A 16,148-nucleotide genomic window follows, 5' to 3' on the forward strand; every position below is an offset into this window, starting at 1 on the left:
TTTCACTGAGAGAGCAGGAACACCTTTTTCTTTGGGGAATGGGGGCAAACAACCCTTTTAATGGGTTGGGATATTGCACCAGCTCAGGCACACTGTGAGACAGCACCTCCAGACAGCAGATGGGTCAAGAGAGGGCAGGGAAGGAGAGCAGGGCAGAGTGGGAGCAAGTGCCAAGGTTTCTGTCTGCTGGATGCCCTGATGCCAGGTCTCTAGCACGCCTTATGCAAAGGCAGCAAGGGAAGAAATGCTGCAGGTGCTTGCTGCAGGTCACTCCCCATCACAGAGAGTAAAACAAAAGGGTTCCAAGCCACCACTTTCAGCAAACAGCCCTAGGAGCAGGAGGCTTAGTGAAGCCTAGCTTCCCGTGCCTTCAGGAGGGAGGCTGTCTCTGAGACTAATGGCTTGACTGCCAGCTCCAGCTGGAGCTTCTCCTACAGCCAGCACAGTCATTTGGAAGCACTGCTGAGGCCCTTGAAGAAAAGGGTCTCCTTCAGCCCCCTGCCACTGCCCTGACTCAGCCACCTACTCTTCACTAGGCTTGCAGGAACTTGTTTATATCCGAGCTCTCTGCTCCTGTCAAATTTGCGTAAAATTGGCCAAAGGGCTTCCAGGTTATCTGGAAAGGGGTGGCAGAGGCAGCATGATCAGATAAGTCCTCTTTCTCTGAGAACCCAGCCTGAGGAAACACAATGAGAGGCAGAGGCTGGGAATCTAAAACCACAGAGGGAAGAAGCACTAGAAAGAAAAGGCAGAACAAGGCTAAGAAGGGCTTTAAAAGAGAAAACACACATATTGCATTTGGCACAGCAGAGGAGGAGGAGGAACTAATTTGAGAGTTCAGGGGAACCAGCAGACAAAAAAACTCCAAAAACCCGAACGAATTTTGGAAGCAGAGATGGATAGGAAATGCTGCAGCTTACATTCCTTAAGCAGAAAGAGCCAGGTGCGTGCACATGCATGTAAGTAAGCACCAGAGACAGAGGTTAGAATTTGAATTGAACAGAAATGCAAGCCTGTAACACCAGCACAGAGAGGCCACTCCAGTTTTTAGGAGTGGACAAAATTACAAAGAGGCAGGGACTATAGGAAGATCTGGACAGAGTCGTAGAATAGACCCCTTGTAGCCACACTAAAACAAACCCTGAAGCTGGTATACAGAGAAAACTCATGAGGTCATAAGAAAAGCTCTACAAGAGGCAGGAAAAGACAAAGACAACAGAACTTAGAGGAAATCACTCCAGGAAGAGACCAAAATTGGTCAGTGCAAGGTCGATTACAATGTCAAGAAAGGTAATATTTGCTCACAACCAAGATGTAGAGCAGTGGGGGCTATTAAGAAAGCCCTTGTGAAGTAAATCACAGAGACAGACTACACTGGCAGAGAGCTGGGAGGCAAAAGCTCCAGACAGAGCATCCCATGGGGCTTGCAGAGGACACAGCAGCTGCTGGAGGAGGGGGGGATAAAGCAGCTTTGCAATGAAGGGGAGAGGCTGTGAGCAGGAAAACAAATTACAGAGACAAAGAAAAATTAGTTGGGACCCTTAAGACAAGCAGAAAGGTTAGGAATTCTACCTTTGTGAAAAGCATGGAGAAGGAAAGCAGGACAGAGAAAACTAACAGGTGAAGACAGACCATCATTCGTATGCCAGCTCTCTTCATAAAGTTGCTACAGTTCGAGAAGCAAATCTGAAAATGGAGAAGGGCCTATCCAAGCTAGGGGGGCAATACCACCATCAGCATTCAGTAAGGCAAAAATTAAAAGAGTTGACGAGAGAACAAGGCTGAGAGGGAAGAGGCCAAGCTCAGAGATGGGGAGGTCAGCATGGTCAGAGGACTCATGCCACTGCATGACAGCAGGAGCAGCAGATGGGGAAGAGGGCAGAAAAAGTGTCCTGGGGATGAGGGGACGTGCCACTGCATTGGTGGTGTAAATACTGATAATAAGAGTGGGCAGAAATACTGATAAAAGAGGAGTGGGTGGAAATCCAAATCCAGCGTGCACAAAAAAAGCAGCAGCAGGAGTGGCAGGGGAGGAGAAAAACAGAAAGACCCTGAAGGGGAGGAGCAGTGCTGACTGAAAATCAAGCCTCGCTGGTCACCTTATGGCATGGGTGACCATAAGGAGGTCAGGCACAGGGAGGAATGACTCTGGACTAAGCAGCAGCATATGCTGAACAAGAGGGGCCCCAGCCTTCAGCACCGAGACAAGAACTACACACGAGAGATGCAACACAGAAAGGGACATGACCTTAACGACTGCAAGTCTCATTTGATGTATGGAGTCTGGGAAAAGCTGCAAGTTGGATTTTTTCGGGATTACAGAATCAGCTCAGCCACACCACACCTCGGGCACCAGTCCAAACGCCCTCCTGCCTGCCAGAGCAACACATCTCAGCATCCATGAGATGAGATGGGGCAGCCCAGCCTGAGAGATGCTCCAAAGGCCATACACCCTGACTTCAGCAAGGGCAGACTTGCCACTTTGTAGGGCTGCAGGTTTATCTGAAGGTCTGAAAGAAAGCAGAGTCCCAGCTGCTAGACACAGACGATGTGTTTGAGGGTGACTTAACAGCATTTGTCACTAAACAAAAAAACCCTTTCCTAATCAACTGAGAAAAGGAAGAGTGGGGGATGAGATAGATCTTTCCTAAATACACCACGCTGAGCATCCTCCTGCCTACACTCCCCAATGAGCAGACGTATGCAGAAGTTTTCATCTTCAGCTACTTGCTTAGCAAAGCCTAGTCCCCTCTGATCAGGGAGTTAAGGAAAGGCTTACACAGCTACCAGGGAGGGAGGGTTTTATTTATCTGATTTCAACATGCCCAAGTTATCAGACTCTAGAGGAATTCAATTAATGAGAATAAAACTCTTGTTTGATGCAAGTCTGGAAGGGTGCAGTGGGTTTTTTTTTTCCAGCAAATAGCTGCACCCCAGAGATTTTACACTGATTATAAGCCTTAACAGCGACCGACTGATGCAAGCTGAAGAGATTCAGCAGCTGCACCCAAACACCACACACGCTCCAGAGCTGTCGAGGGCTGACACAGCTGGAGGAGACCAGCAAAGAGACAGGGAGAAGGGAGGGCTGCAGGGCCAGGAAGCCGGGACTGCAATCCCAAAGGAGCTGCTGAGGCCATCCCCCTCCTCACCTCACAGCAGCAGCAGACTGGTGGTGAGGGCTGGCACGGGTTACACCCACTAGCATGGCTGTGAAATGTCACCTCCCAAGGTGAAGGCAAAATTAAATGTCCTGCACAAGCTCGTGAGGCACGGCTTGGGCACCACAGGCACTTGGCTGCTCCTGGCCAGTGTTCCAAAGCACACAGGAGCCAGCCCCGTGCCAAAGCCAGGCTGTCCCTGGCTGGGAAGGTGACCCCATGCACACACAGCCACGTGCTCCCTGCCAGGCCCTGGGCACCTGGCACTTGGTCAGGGTTTCTTCCTGCCACCACAGCATCCCCTAGGTCCCCTGGTGAGGAGGGACTGTGACCTGTGGGGGCAGCAGGGACAAGGGAACCATGGCACACACTGCCCTGGCAAAGGCACCAAGCTGTCACCACCTGGGACAGAGCTCCTGCCCCTCCTGGCAGTGTCCATCCCACTGGCTCTGCTCAGGCCATGCCCTCTCACCCACGGCCACCCAGTGAAGGGGCACAAACAGGGCACAACCTGCATCCCAAGGGCTGGCCCCAAGGTTTATTTAAATGTGGCAGTGGTCACACCTGGGCTGGGGTCGGCCTCTGGCACTGTGAAAGAGGGGGAAAGAAAGAATTCTGACAGCAATATAGGCTTTGGAGAATTTTACTCAGATAATCCTCTCTCCTAAGGTTGGCCAGCTGGCTTTAAAGGGAACAGACGGAGCAACATCACAAATCGCTGAACCGATGGGAACCAAACACAGGGCACAAAACTCTTCTCACACAAACGTTTCTTTTTAAATCCTGCCATGAAGATAAGCACAGCTCCCAACACCACTCCCAGGCAGTGCTAGTCCTAGGAGATTTACCCAATGTTTATTCAATGCACATTTCTCCAAAACCCACATGGTGCATCCAGCCAGGAAACCGAACAAACATCCATAATTTCCTTTGACACCTCCTAGCTACACTGCTCCGACAAAAGCAACCAGAGCCATCCAGTACCACTGCATGCCACAAAAAAAAAAAAAAAAAGAAAGAAAAGAAAAAAACAAAAAAAAACCCCCAAAGAATCTCTGTTATCCCTGTCTCCTTACTAAACCCCTTCAACACAGTGAGCCAGCAAGAGGGAGGAATCACAGGCCGAACCAGCCAGATTCCATCAGCTGGTTAGGACAGCACCAATAATACCTCCTGGCTGTATATTTGGGAAAGACATGTAGGTGTTTCTGTAGTCTGCTTACACAGAAACCTCAGGAACTCTCCCCTCTCTTCCCTAAGGGAGATTCAAGACATTTGAGGTTTAACAGCTGCAACAAACAGCATCCTCTTACTAGAGAAAATATTCAGGAACAAGATAACAAGAGACACGGTTACTGAAACAGGATGAAAACATGGAAAAAGCCTCTGGGGTCTAAGTGCTGCCCTAATGACTGCAGACTGCTACTCAGAAAAATCTGAATTCAAGTATACAGCTCTCATCACCACTTGCAAATCAAATAGGAATGGCAAGATGCAAATCTTGCTGCCTGCAGAAGAGGTAATCTAAGACACCATTTGTGAGCAACCCACTAGCAGTGCCACAGCCCCTGCAAACACAAAGAAATAAAAACCTGCAAATGCCCTTGATCTTGCATTCATTCCCCAGTAGATTACTGTGCTGAACCCAAACATCATCACTTTAATGTCTGGAGTAGTTGAGGGCACAGTTATTATTACACATGAAATAGCAAGGGTATACATTCTCTATTCAAATTCGATTGCAGACATGGCAGATGGGTTAAAAAGATGAGTTAGAAGGAAAATAATGCCAACTATTCTCCTTAAAATAGTTTTAGGCCCACTATCTTATTTATTTCACAGCCAAGAGGTAAAGCAATTCTACAAAGCCAACTCAAAATTAGCAGATATATTCTCCCTTTACACTAGAAAAGAATGCAGATGCTAAACCTATTATATAGACAGTGAAGTGTCATCAGAGCAAAGAAGGCAAAAATAGCTAACTTATCTGTAAGATGACTAAGCAAATGGATTTTCAAAAATATGCTTTCAAATATGACACCCTTTTCTTAGAGCTGCATACATCCGTTTAGCTTTGTTAATTTCTCAATTCTTTCTTTTGATAATTTATTTTTAGCCTCCCACTAGCATACTTCCCCAGAAGCCTCACTTCACCCTACCCACACTCAAGATTCGCATCCACACACGGAGGACGATTTAGAAAACGATGCTGATCACCCCAGTAACTATGGAGAATCGCTACTGCAGCACTTTCAAGATCACGGACATGCATTTCTTTTACATCTGTCCATCCACTGGAAAACTCTACTCCTGCTGTCTCCCACCCTTATTTCCGCCCCTTCATCATCCCCACCTATACTGCAGGGGTCTTCATGGCTCCACTGGTACCTTCCAGGACTGGAACCTTCCTTTCTCATGTGACCCTCAATCCTATCATTTTTGCAGGTAACAAACAGCCCACCTCCTTCTCAGGCCACCACCAGTACCAGGAGGAGAAGGCTACATGATGCCACCTCAGGAGCAGCAGTGGTTAGAGGAATGGGAGCAGCAGAACAGGGTGCTGCTCCTGCAGCTGGGGTGGGAGCCACATTCCCCAGCACATCTCTCCCACATGTGCTGCCAGCAGCCAGGTTTACAGGCTGCTGGTATCAGTTATGGTCATGCACATCACCCTCTTCCACCAACAGATATCTCTGCAAGGAAAATTACCCTTTCCTCAGATTACATCTCTTCAGGGACTGAGTTGGCACCCACACAACTGCAGCCTCTGGTAATCTACATTTCTGAGGTAAGCAGCAGGAGTTGGTGGCTGGCCAAGCCTCCCACTGAGTCATTTTTCTGCCACGCCAAAGCCCTGCATATGACTCCTCTCTGACACTTCCTCATGGAGGGATGGGTACCCTAGAGAGGGTGATGAAACATTGGAATGGGCTGCCCAGGGAGGGGATGGAGTCCCCAGCCCTGAAGGTGTCTAAGTGCCACTGGACACAGCACTCAGTGCCATGGTGGTGCTCAGTCACAGGCTGGGCTCAAGGACCTCAGAGGGCTTTTCCAGCCTAATTGATCCTGTGATTCTGAGGCAGCTCCTGCTGCCTGCCCTGTCTGCTGCCAGGAACCCAGCCCTCAACCTCCAGGAGCCAAGCACAAAGCTCTGGGATCCCCTTCCCAGCAAGTGGCCTTCCAAGGCTCAAATCCATTACACTGAGATCATTAGGATGCTTTCAGTAATGTATCCCAGTGGACCTGCTAGAACAGCTATTAGGCATTTGACACACAGCAAAATCCTTCCTCACATTCACCTCCCTATACCCTCCCCAAAAACAAGCCAGCCTAAAAATCCAAGGGGATGCAGATGAGAAGGGTGACAATAGCTTAACAGAGGCAGCCTTGTGAGAAGAGCTGACAAACCTCTTTGAGATCAGCCCCTTGCCTCCCCTACACTACCCCATGCTGCTCAGGGCAGTCTCAGGCAGTCTCCCCACTGCTCCAGGAGGAAACAAACCTCCTTCCCACCACACATTTGCAGCCACATTCTGCCCTGCAAAGACTGAAAGACAAAAAATTAGCCCAAACCCCAGTGCCAGGCACAAATCAGAATAACCACTGAGTAAGGGTTGCCCTTCCTTTGCTTGGGAGCCACAGGGTAGCATCTGCAGATGGACCCTGCAGGCACAACTGGACAATTCTAGAGGAGTGGATGAGGTGTAACAACAGCAGAAAATAGGAAATAAGAACAAAAACTAGACTTCTCAGGCAAGGCTTATAAAAGAACCAAGATGAGGTCCCTCTATGCTCTAATGATGATGGCAGTATCTGAAAGATCACCTCCAAACACACCTCTCCTCACATGCAAGCAAGGGGAAGAGGTGGGATAAAGAGCAACATGAGATGAGAAAAGCATGTTTTGATATCTAAATATGAAGATGAGCAGGTAGATTTAGGTGCTCCTTGTAGCCCTTTGGACTCTGCACAACTTTTGTCCCTCAGCAGCACAGGTATCTGAGGCTGGACTCTGAGTACTCGTCACAGGAAAGGCACCTGAAGCTGATCTTGCTCAAGTCCAACTCATTCACAGCAGATGGGAGTAACTGCTTGGCAAACTTCAAGCATTTGGCAGCTCCACACTCTAGATTAGATTTAACTGCCAAGCAGCTCATGGCATGGGACTGATTAGACGTAACAGCTCCTGAGGTGCCAGTGACCCCTAGATTAACTGTGCTGCTGTAACACTGATGGCTGGGATGAATCACAGCAGCTCCACGTTACAGTCACACGGGCTGTGCCCCACCAGCCTAATGGGGAGGCAAGGAGAGCTCTTCCTCACCTAGGATAACCAAGAGAGCTTGTGCAGGTAAGTAACACCACAGAGCTCAAAGTAAAAATCCATTTTCTTCTTTTTCTAACACCAGGAGTGAAATCAATCAGGCTGTAACAATCTCTTCCATGCCATGTTTTCTTCCACGCATAAGAAAAAAAGCCACCTGTTTTCTCACAGACAGCAAACGAGACCTCAGTCCTAACACTGCATATCTCCTCCCAAAAAATCCCACTACACCTTTTAAGCCACTTTCTCTGCTTCAAGCAGAGTGACTTGCCTACCATTATATCACAAGTCAGAAGAAAGCAGTGGAATTTGCACGCTGTGACTCCTGCTGTAGGCGCCGGGTAACACTGCAGGCATAAAGGTCAAACCCTTCAGCAGGAGCTCTCAAGATATTGTCTGCAGGCCACAAGCAGCCAGCAGAAAGCTGGGAGGTGGCACAATGCCAGCCCAGCTTCCCTTGGTATCCATGTCCTTGTTGGGAAAGCTCCTTAGCACCTGGCAGGGCAGTTCAGCACTCATCCCGCACAAGAAGGAGCAAACATCCCTCCTCTGTAATGGGATTAGACAGCGGAGCAGGGAAACAGGATCCGGGAACCTCCAGGAGAGGAAAGCTAACCCTGACAGCGTATTCCGGAGGGTGGAAGAAGCTGAGGGGCCAGGACTATATGAGAGGGGAAGGAGCAGAAAGCACTGAGTCAGGGAGATGGGATGAGATGATGTGGCGAGAGGGGGCAGAGCACTGTGAAAGCACACCGGAGGTAAACGCATTCAGATAATTGCTCAGAACGGAATAAATATTAGTAAGTACTATAATTACCTCCAACACTTTACAAAGCTGTAAGGAGAAATATGACTAGAAGAGAGGCTGGCGCACAAATGCTGGTTGGAAAGCCCTTATTTCAAGCTATCAAGAAGGAACCAACAAGGCCTGACACCCAGGTTGGTAATTTCATCTTGGCAGCCAGCCAGAGCCCTTTGGCTGGATCCTAGGTACTGGGTAACTCGAGTTAATAAGTGCCAGATTCCAGCAGTATGATTTTCCAGAGTACTGAGCTTCTGGATGACTTCTGGCAACAAACAACTGCCTTCTCATACTCATACTCAAGGTCCAGCTTCCCTTTCAGAGAGATTTGGAGGAACTGGGCAGATTCCCATGTTCATGGTGCTGATGCTAAAGGGAGACAAAATGATTAATCCAAGATGAAAAAAGCCCAATTTATCTAACAGCCAAATCTTAATAACCTTGCTGTCATGAGAGATCAGAGCCCTTCTTTCCCAAAGAAATAACCAAAAATTCTCTATTTTGGGGCTCAGTATCTCATCTTCAAGCCTCCATTTCTCTAAAAGCTTCAGAAACCACCCATTTCGCAGCAGCCTGGGTCAGTGCTGAGCTCCTCTCAAAGCACTACAGAGTCTGTTGAAAAATAGATCTACCTCACCCCCTGCTCCCATCTCCCTTTGACAAGCTTATCAACTTCCACACAAAGCCCAAAAGCCATAAAAGTGACAGCAGGCTTCAGGCAGACACATCAGGAATGCAATGTGGGAAGAACAATCTAAAAAACCACCCCAAAAATCCCCCAGACGCACCATCATTCCCTGTTATTGCCCCTGTAATCACAATGACTCTAAAAGGGAACATATTTGCTGGGAAGCAAAACTATCAGCTTCTGTGAGCAGAGTAGGGAACAGCAAGCAAATGACAGCAATTCCAGGCTCATGCCACTAGTTAAAAAGCCCCCAAAACTTAGCAGTGCCACAACAGCTATCAAAAATCACCTGCAAACACATAGGAGCCTGATGAGCTGTTTTGCAAGGGGCAGAAAAACAACATCCAGAACAGCAAAGCAAACAACTGGCATTAATGAAATGTCTGACAGTGCTAATGGCTGTGCAGCTGCCCCAGATGCTGCTCTGGATCCCAACTGGGACAACTTTGTCACCAGGAACTGCACTAGAATCTCCTTATTCCTGCACTTCAGCAGCAACCTCATCCCCTCCTGACCAGCGAAGTCTTAAGTCTGCCAAAATCAGAAGAGACAGGAGAAGTGCTAGATGATTTTTCAAGTCCCAGATGGAATCAATACCTTGTTTGGAAAGAAGTCAGCTAAGAGGAGAGGTAAGTACGCTGCTCAGAACAGGGCAAATACAGACAGATCCTCACTATCTGAGATTCCTTTGTATTCAGGAGTCTTTGACACTGGAAATGCTATGGGCATGCTGCAAGGCCTGGCATTTGGCAAGATCAATCCCTCAGAGCCTGTTCTCCTCTATCTTTCTTACCAGCTGCGTTCTTCACCTTCCTTCCCCCCTTAATGCTTTCCTTGACTCATCCTTTTTTTATTTTTTTTAGGCCTGGAGAACAGAAGGCTCCAGGGAAACATCACTGCAGCCCTTCAGTACTCAAAGGGGGCTTATAAAAAAGATGGAGAACAACTTTATAGACGGCCAGACAGTGATAGGACAAGGGGGAACAGTTTTAAATGAAAAAAAGGGGACGTTTAGATTAGATGTTAGGAGGAAATTCTTTACTCAGAGGGTGCTGAGGCACTGGAACAGGCTGCCTAGAGAAGCTGTGGATGCCCCATCCCTGGAAGTGCTCAAGATCAGGTTGGATGGGCCTCAAGCAACCTGGTGTAATGGTGTGGAACTAGATGATCTTTAAGGTCCCTTCCAGCCCAAATCATTCCATCAGTCTGTGATCCTTTTGTCACTCCTCCATTTTGCAGTGCACCACCTTTTCCCTCCCTGTGGATCATTGCCCAGTAAGAGCTGGAAATGGACCTAGAAACACCAAGGAACTACCAGCACAGGAGTAAAATCAGGAAAGAAGAGCGACAGGAGGGTCCAGGCAGCTGTTTCAGCCAGAAATACAGACTAAGTGCTAAGCAGGACAGAGCAGGCAGCCTCTGTCAGGGGCTGGTAACACCTAAGAGAGTGGCTGGAGCAAACACTGGGCTCGCTGGAGGGCTGAGTAACTGGTCACACATCCTTGGACCCCAGTGATGAGGCCCTGGGACAAGGAAAATGGGGAACCCAGTCAGCCAAACTTGCCATGCCCTCCAGCCACCTGCCTCCACAGCACCCCCTTCCCTTGGGATCCCACAGACATCTGCAGGACCATATGAAAAACAGATCTACTTTCAGACACACACACAGAGTCCCTCTGTGTATTTACTGCGTTTGCCAAGCTGCCTTTGAGATCAATCAAACCCCTCCAACTGGTCCTCATGTGAGCACCCTGACCTGCACCCTCCCCTGCCTGCCACACTGGGCAGGAACCAGGCTGGAACATCTCCTTTCAGGAGCATCCCTGCTTTTTGGCATTTGTTTAAGTTCTGTGCAGCAATGGTACAAGTCCTGAGTGTCAAAGCCTTTCCCTTTCCAAGAAAGGATTCCCATCACTTAGCTGAGATGGTCTGGTTTTGTGATCGTGTCCAATTACTTACTGAAATGTGACTTTAGCAACAGCCAGAAAGGCAAGAGTTCCTCTTGTCTCACTGCCACTTGCTAATTAAACCTAACATGAAAAAGCTTACTGACTTACATCACTTGAAACACGTTCCTCCTCATGGAGACAGGGTGAGCAACAGGTTAGAGCTGGACATGACAGAGATGCACAGACACCCCTGACCCACCAAAGGCAGCTGCAGACTCAATTTCTTTGCCTTGCAATGTGATCAAACCCAGCTTTGTCAGGAAAGGCTCCATTTTAGCCTCTCCATGGCTGATAAGAAACAGATGCTAAACGTCTCCTAATATTCTAACACAGAGAACTATTCCTTAAGAAGATTTTATACGACTAGGAAAGAAATACCAATATAAAAATGGAGTCAAAACCCATTTAGCAGGTTATCATTAAGAAGTATTTAGGAACTTCAAAGCCAGAGGCAAATCACAATACAGCAGTTTTCCAGACACTGGCTGGAGGGCCTAAACGCCCTTGATACCAGTAGACAAGTCAAATCATGAGCTGAGGAACCCTAGCAACAATAAGAAAACCCTATTGTGCTAGAAAATCTTCTCCTGCCTTTCAGGAGATTTTCTTGGTGCTTTAAGTTCCTGGGCAGGAGGAATCCTGCAGCAATCCTGCAGACTGCTAACTATCAGACAGCAAAAAGCACTCTTTCAGGTTACAGCACTCTGATTCACCCAAGGTAAACCAATGAAAACACCTCTGCCTTCAAACTAGACTGTATAACCTTTAAATCAATGACAGAATGCTTGACCAGTTTTGTACGGATAAGAAAGAAACCAAGAAATACCAAAAGAAAAAAGATTTTTTTTTCAAACTTTAAAAGATTTTTTTTTCAAAAAAGGCAATTTCCTGGTGAAAGAAAAAAACATCAACAAGCCTCCCAACACTGAAGTGATGCTCTCCCTATGATCCCCTCTCTCCCACCCCCTTCCCTGTGGTCTCCAGCACTGTTTTTTCCCTTTCACTTTATATAATGGGTCTGGTAGAAGTGTTCGAAGTACACATTCGATTTGCAATAAAAACTGCTTTAATAAAGACATCTAACTTGACGGAAGGTCAACTAAAAGACAACAATTCGCATAAACCAAAACCTCCTGTGTAAATAAACAGGATCTGCAGGAGCCTCAAGATGTCAGACAGTCTGGCCAAGACTGCAGGGAGGGAGCCTGCCCATGAAGAATTACCCTTGGGGACGGGCAGGAGCGGAGCCTGCCTGCAGGGACACGCACAGAGCCACCTCACCAACGAGGCAATGGCGAGAGCCATCTGCAGAGCACGTTCCCCAATTTAAGCAGAGCCACAGGCCAGCCCAGCAGGCTCGGGATGGGTCCAGCTCCAGCACTGCACAGCACAATGATGCCAGGCAGCGAGCACAGGCACGAGGGCAGCGGGGTTGGCTCGCACATCGACGCTGGCGGCGCAGGACTCGGGGCAGACGCAGATGGAGAAAGTACGATCTTGGCCACTGCTGCTGACAATGCATCCAGGAGCAGATGAGGCGCCAGCAACGCTCCTGGGCTGTGAGCTGTGGTGAACAAAAACACCCCCAAACCCCCTGTGTGCAAACACCCACTACGCTGTTTTCTCCATGTGCTCCCCTCCAGCCAAGCAGCCCCCAGGTTGACTGCACCTCGGCTTGTGTGCCGGGGCAGGCAGCAGAAGAGCAGGAGGGTGCAGGAGCAGAAGTCCTGAGCAGCAGCCAAGTGCACACTGCTGCTTCCCAGCAAGCACCCCTTCCCCTCCGGGAGACAGGCCTGGAAGATCACCCCTCCATTCTCCAAGAGTCACCCGGGCATGGGTATTTCACTCCAACATGCCATTTACAAGAGAGCTGCGGTTTCAAGACCTTACAGCATGCTCTGCTCCCCTCTAGGAATCGCAAATAAATCACCAATTACTATGCATGAATAGAGAGAGGAAGAGGGTAATGAGTCTATGTACATATATACATATGCAATGTTTGAACACAAAGAGCCGTAAATTGCATTCACAGGTGGTATTCTGGAGACTGCAAGAGACTCAAAAGCAGAACTATTCATAAACCAGTCACTGACATGAATGAGTTCAGCGTTCCCCAGAAGCCTATTGTGTTTCCTATATATTACACTATAAATATGAGTACCAGACTTTGCATCCCTCCCTGCAAAAAAAAAAAAAAAAAAAGGAGGTAAATCTTGCAACTACACATAGGATTAGCACTGGCTGGCACAAGTATTAATGGTCTCATTGCTGCATGAGGATTATTTACAGCACTTGCTCTATTTTCCCATTTTGTACTTGTTGTGATGAAGTGCCACTTGTTTAAAGAACCCTGTAACAAACACTGCAGCAAGAAGGGGGGAAAAAACAGCAGAGATCTATAAATGTTACACCCACATGCCAGATGTGGGTTTTCAGACGCTGGTTTCACAGTTACTTGGATTTTGGTAGGTAGTTAATGCTTGATGTATTATATTAAATCACCCACCACCTCTTTCCATAACCACAATTCCTCTTTCAGTGATTTTAATGAGTTTGCAGAAAGGGAAGGAAAGAATGAGTTGCATTTCTTTTTCTGCATATTTGACCCATAGGATCTTATCCCCATATTCCAGCATTAACACCACTTGTTTGGAAAGCAACAGTCATTTTCTAGTCAGTTACATTTATGTTACAAAACATGCATTTTTACTCAACTACGCCAAATGATGTCTCAGTTTTACAAGGGGCAACCTAAAGCACTTCTGTGTGACTTGTGGCTTTGAGGCACTGTCACACATCCCCAGCTTTATCAAAACTGGCAGCTGGGCAAATGGGGAACGACCAGCGAAAGAAGTCCAGGTGAAAAGAACAAAAAGTAACTCCAGGCACACACGTGGTACACATCCTACCCTTAAAAACAGCCTCACGTTCAGCACAGGGAGGCCAGCACGATGTTTTTACGAACTAGATACGTCCATGGGATTTGGGGGCCACTGAAAAGCAACCTATCCTCCCAAAGCGACAGCTGACACCGCGCAGCTCATCCCCCGGGGAGCACCAAGGCAGGTTAGAGCCGCTTTTAGGTCAAAGGCAGAAGGGTAATTCCTGCAAGCAGGGGGTCGGGGCTCCGGGTGAGCACCAGCACGGGGTGTGGAGCGCAGGGCTGGCGGGTCCCAGCGGCCGGGAGCCCCGGGCAGGAGGAGGGATGCCCCGGGCAGGAGGAGGGATGCCCTCTGCTGCTCCTCCGCCGCACAGCTGGGCGTGCTCCGGAGGGAGAGCGCAGCGACCCACAGACCCGAGCGCTCCATATTAGGAATCCCTAATCCAGAATGGGGCTATTGTTCTTCAGCAGCACAGAGGGAGCGTGCGAAGCCAAGGCAGCAAGAGCTGCGCCCTTCGCTACACCCATCTTGCGGGCTTACGGCAGCCTCGCTGCGCTCACGGAGCAAAGGATAAACTTAGCTCAGAGACGGCTTTTTTTCCAGGGAACCCATGGTTAGGGGAAGTTTGAACCATCTCCAAAACCATTTCAAAGAGTTCGCTCTCTCTCTTTGCTAAAGACAGGCAGAGCACACCAAACCCACCCCTCCTCCGCCCCAAATTACAGACACGAAGCATGACTGCAATTCTAGTAGAGATCTTGTTTCCAAATTGGCAGAGCAGGTACGTGTGTGACAATTCTCAAGACAGTAAAATTGCCAGCCCTGCCGCTTCTTCCCTCAATAGCGTTAATGCCAGCAGAAAATCATACCGATGAAAAGGCAAATCAAAACAGCCCCGAGGTTGCTGTGCACATACACAGGCAGAAGGCAGCGTGAGGGTGCCGTGCTGTATTTTCCACAAATGTTCCTATCAACTTATCAGCACTTCAGCCTCGCACACTGGTCTGCAGCAGAAAGCGTAGAGGCGTTTTAAGTGTCTTGTGTTCTGCTTTTTCCCGAATTTGCAGGAAGGAATCTCGCGCTGCCACAGCATCCCTCACCCAGCGCTGGGATCCCAAAGGACTTTAGGGATGCAGTCATCCCCGGGGCAGGCACTTGTGGGACGGGACAAAACCACGCGTTTAACGGTGCGCGGGTGCAAAACCTCACCGAAGGGACTACAGGAGCACTTTCAGAGGCAGCACAAAGCAATCAAATGGCATTTCACGGCAGCAAGGACTGCCTTCCCTCTACATTTCAACGCGCTCTTCCAGAGCCACGCAGAGCACTTTGTTTCTGCAGCCTACCTTACCCCGGGCATTTTCTCCGCTTTCATTGTGCAAGCTCAGCACAGAGCCGTGTAACTCCCTACCCTTACGGTTCCCCTCCGAGACACCCCCGACCCCAGCAGCAGCCCCTGGATCGCCTTCCCAAGTTGCAGCCGGAGCTCGCCCGGAGCCGGAGCTGCCCGTCCCCTCTGCTCCCACCGCTCCCGCGCCCCGGCCGGAACCCGGGGCACGCCGAGGAACGGCCACCGGGCTACTGCGGCTGGAGATGAAACCCTGATTTATTTTACACACATATATACACATACACATATTTACAGGGCTTTTCTTTTTTTCCGCCACTCCTCCCTCCGACCGCAGGAGCAGCGCGGGCAGTGACAACTCCTGGGGACGGGCGCTTGCCACTGACAAGGGGCGATCCTCCGGCACGCCTGGCGAGGGACTGCGCCCACCGGGGGTCCCGTCCCGTCCCGCCCCACCGGGGCACCCCCGCGCTGTCCCGTCCCGCCCCTGTCCGCCGGCCACGGGCACTTACCGAGGAGCAGCAGGGAGGCGAGCAGCGGCCGCAGGGTCCGCATGGCTGCCGGGGCGCGGGGCGGCGGCCGCCCTTACCTCCCGCCGCGGGGCGCCGCGGGGCGCCGGCTCCCGGGGCAGGCGTCGCGCCGGGCCCGGCGGCACAAAGGGAAGGCGGCGGGGCCGGCACGGGGAGGCGCCAAGGCAGGCGGGGGCATCGCCCCCGCAGCGGGGCGGCCGCCGCGCCTCCCCTCCGCGCCGACGGCTCCCGCGGGAGAGGCAGGAGGAGAGCGAGCAAAGAACGTCTCCTCCGAGGGGCGGAAAAAAAAAGAAAAAAAAAAAAGAGCACGGGGGAGAGGAGGCGGGGGGAGGCACGAGCGACAACAAAAAGACCCCACCCCGGAAAGTTACAAAAATAAGCGGGGCGCCGCGGCCGCCAGCTCGCCCCGGCCCGCCGCCCTCACCTGCCCGCCCACCCGCCCGTTCAGCGCTGCCGCCGCCGCC

The 16,148-nt window shown here is 50.0% G+C and overlaps 1 protein-coding gene across 2 annotated transcripts in view; it reads right to left on the reverse strand.

Moving 5' to 3' along the window:
• Positions 1 to 16,104, reverse strand: part of IGSF3 (immunoglobulin superfamily member 3) — a 91,749-nt gene extending 75,645 nt beyond the window's left edge. For both annotated transcript variants that reach the window (XM_064411020.1, XM_064411019.1), the window contains exon 1: positions 15,667 to 16,104. In XM_064411020.1, the coding sequence (XP_064267090.1) occupies positions 15,667 to 15,709 (43 nt within the window). In that variant the 5' untranslated portion in view covers positions 15,710 to 16,104. The remainder of the gene's footprint in view (positions 1 to 15,666) is intronic.
• Between the last annotated feature and the right edge of the window lie 44 nt (positions 16,105 to 16,148).

This window comes from Passer domesticus, chromosome 2 (genome assembly GCF_036417665.1).
Source record: "Passer domesticus isolate bPasDom1 chromosome 2, bPasDom1.hap1, whole genome shotgun sequence".
NCBI lineage: Eukaryota > Metazoa > Chordata > Aves > Passeriformes > Passeridae > Passer > Passer domesticus.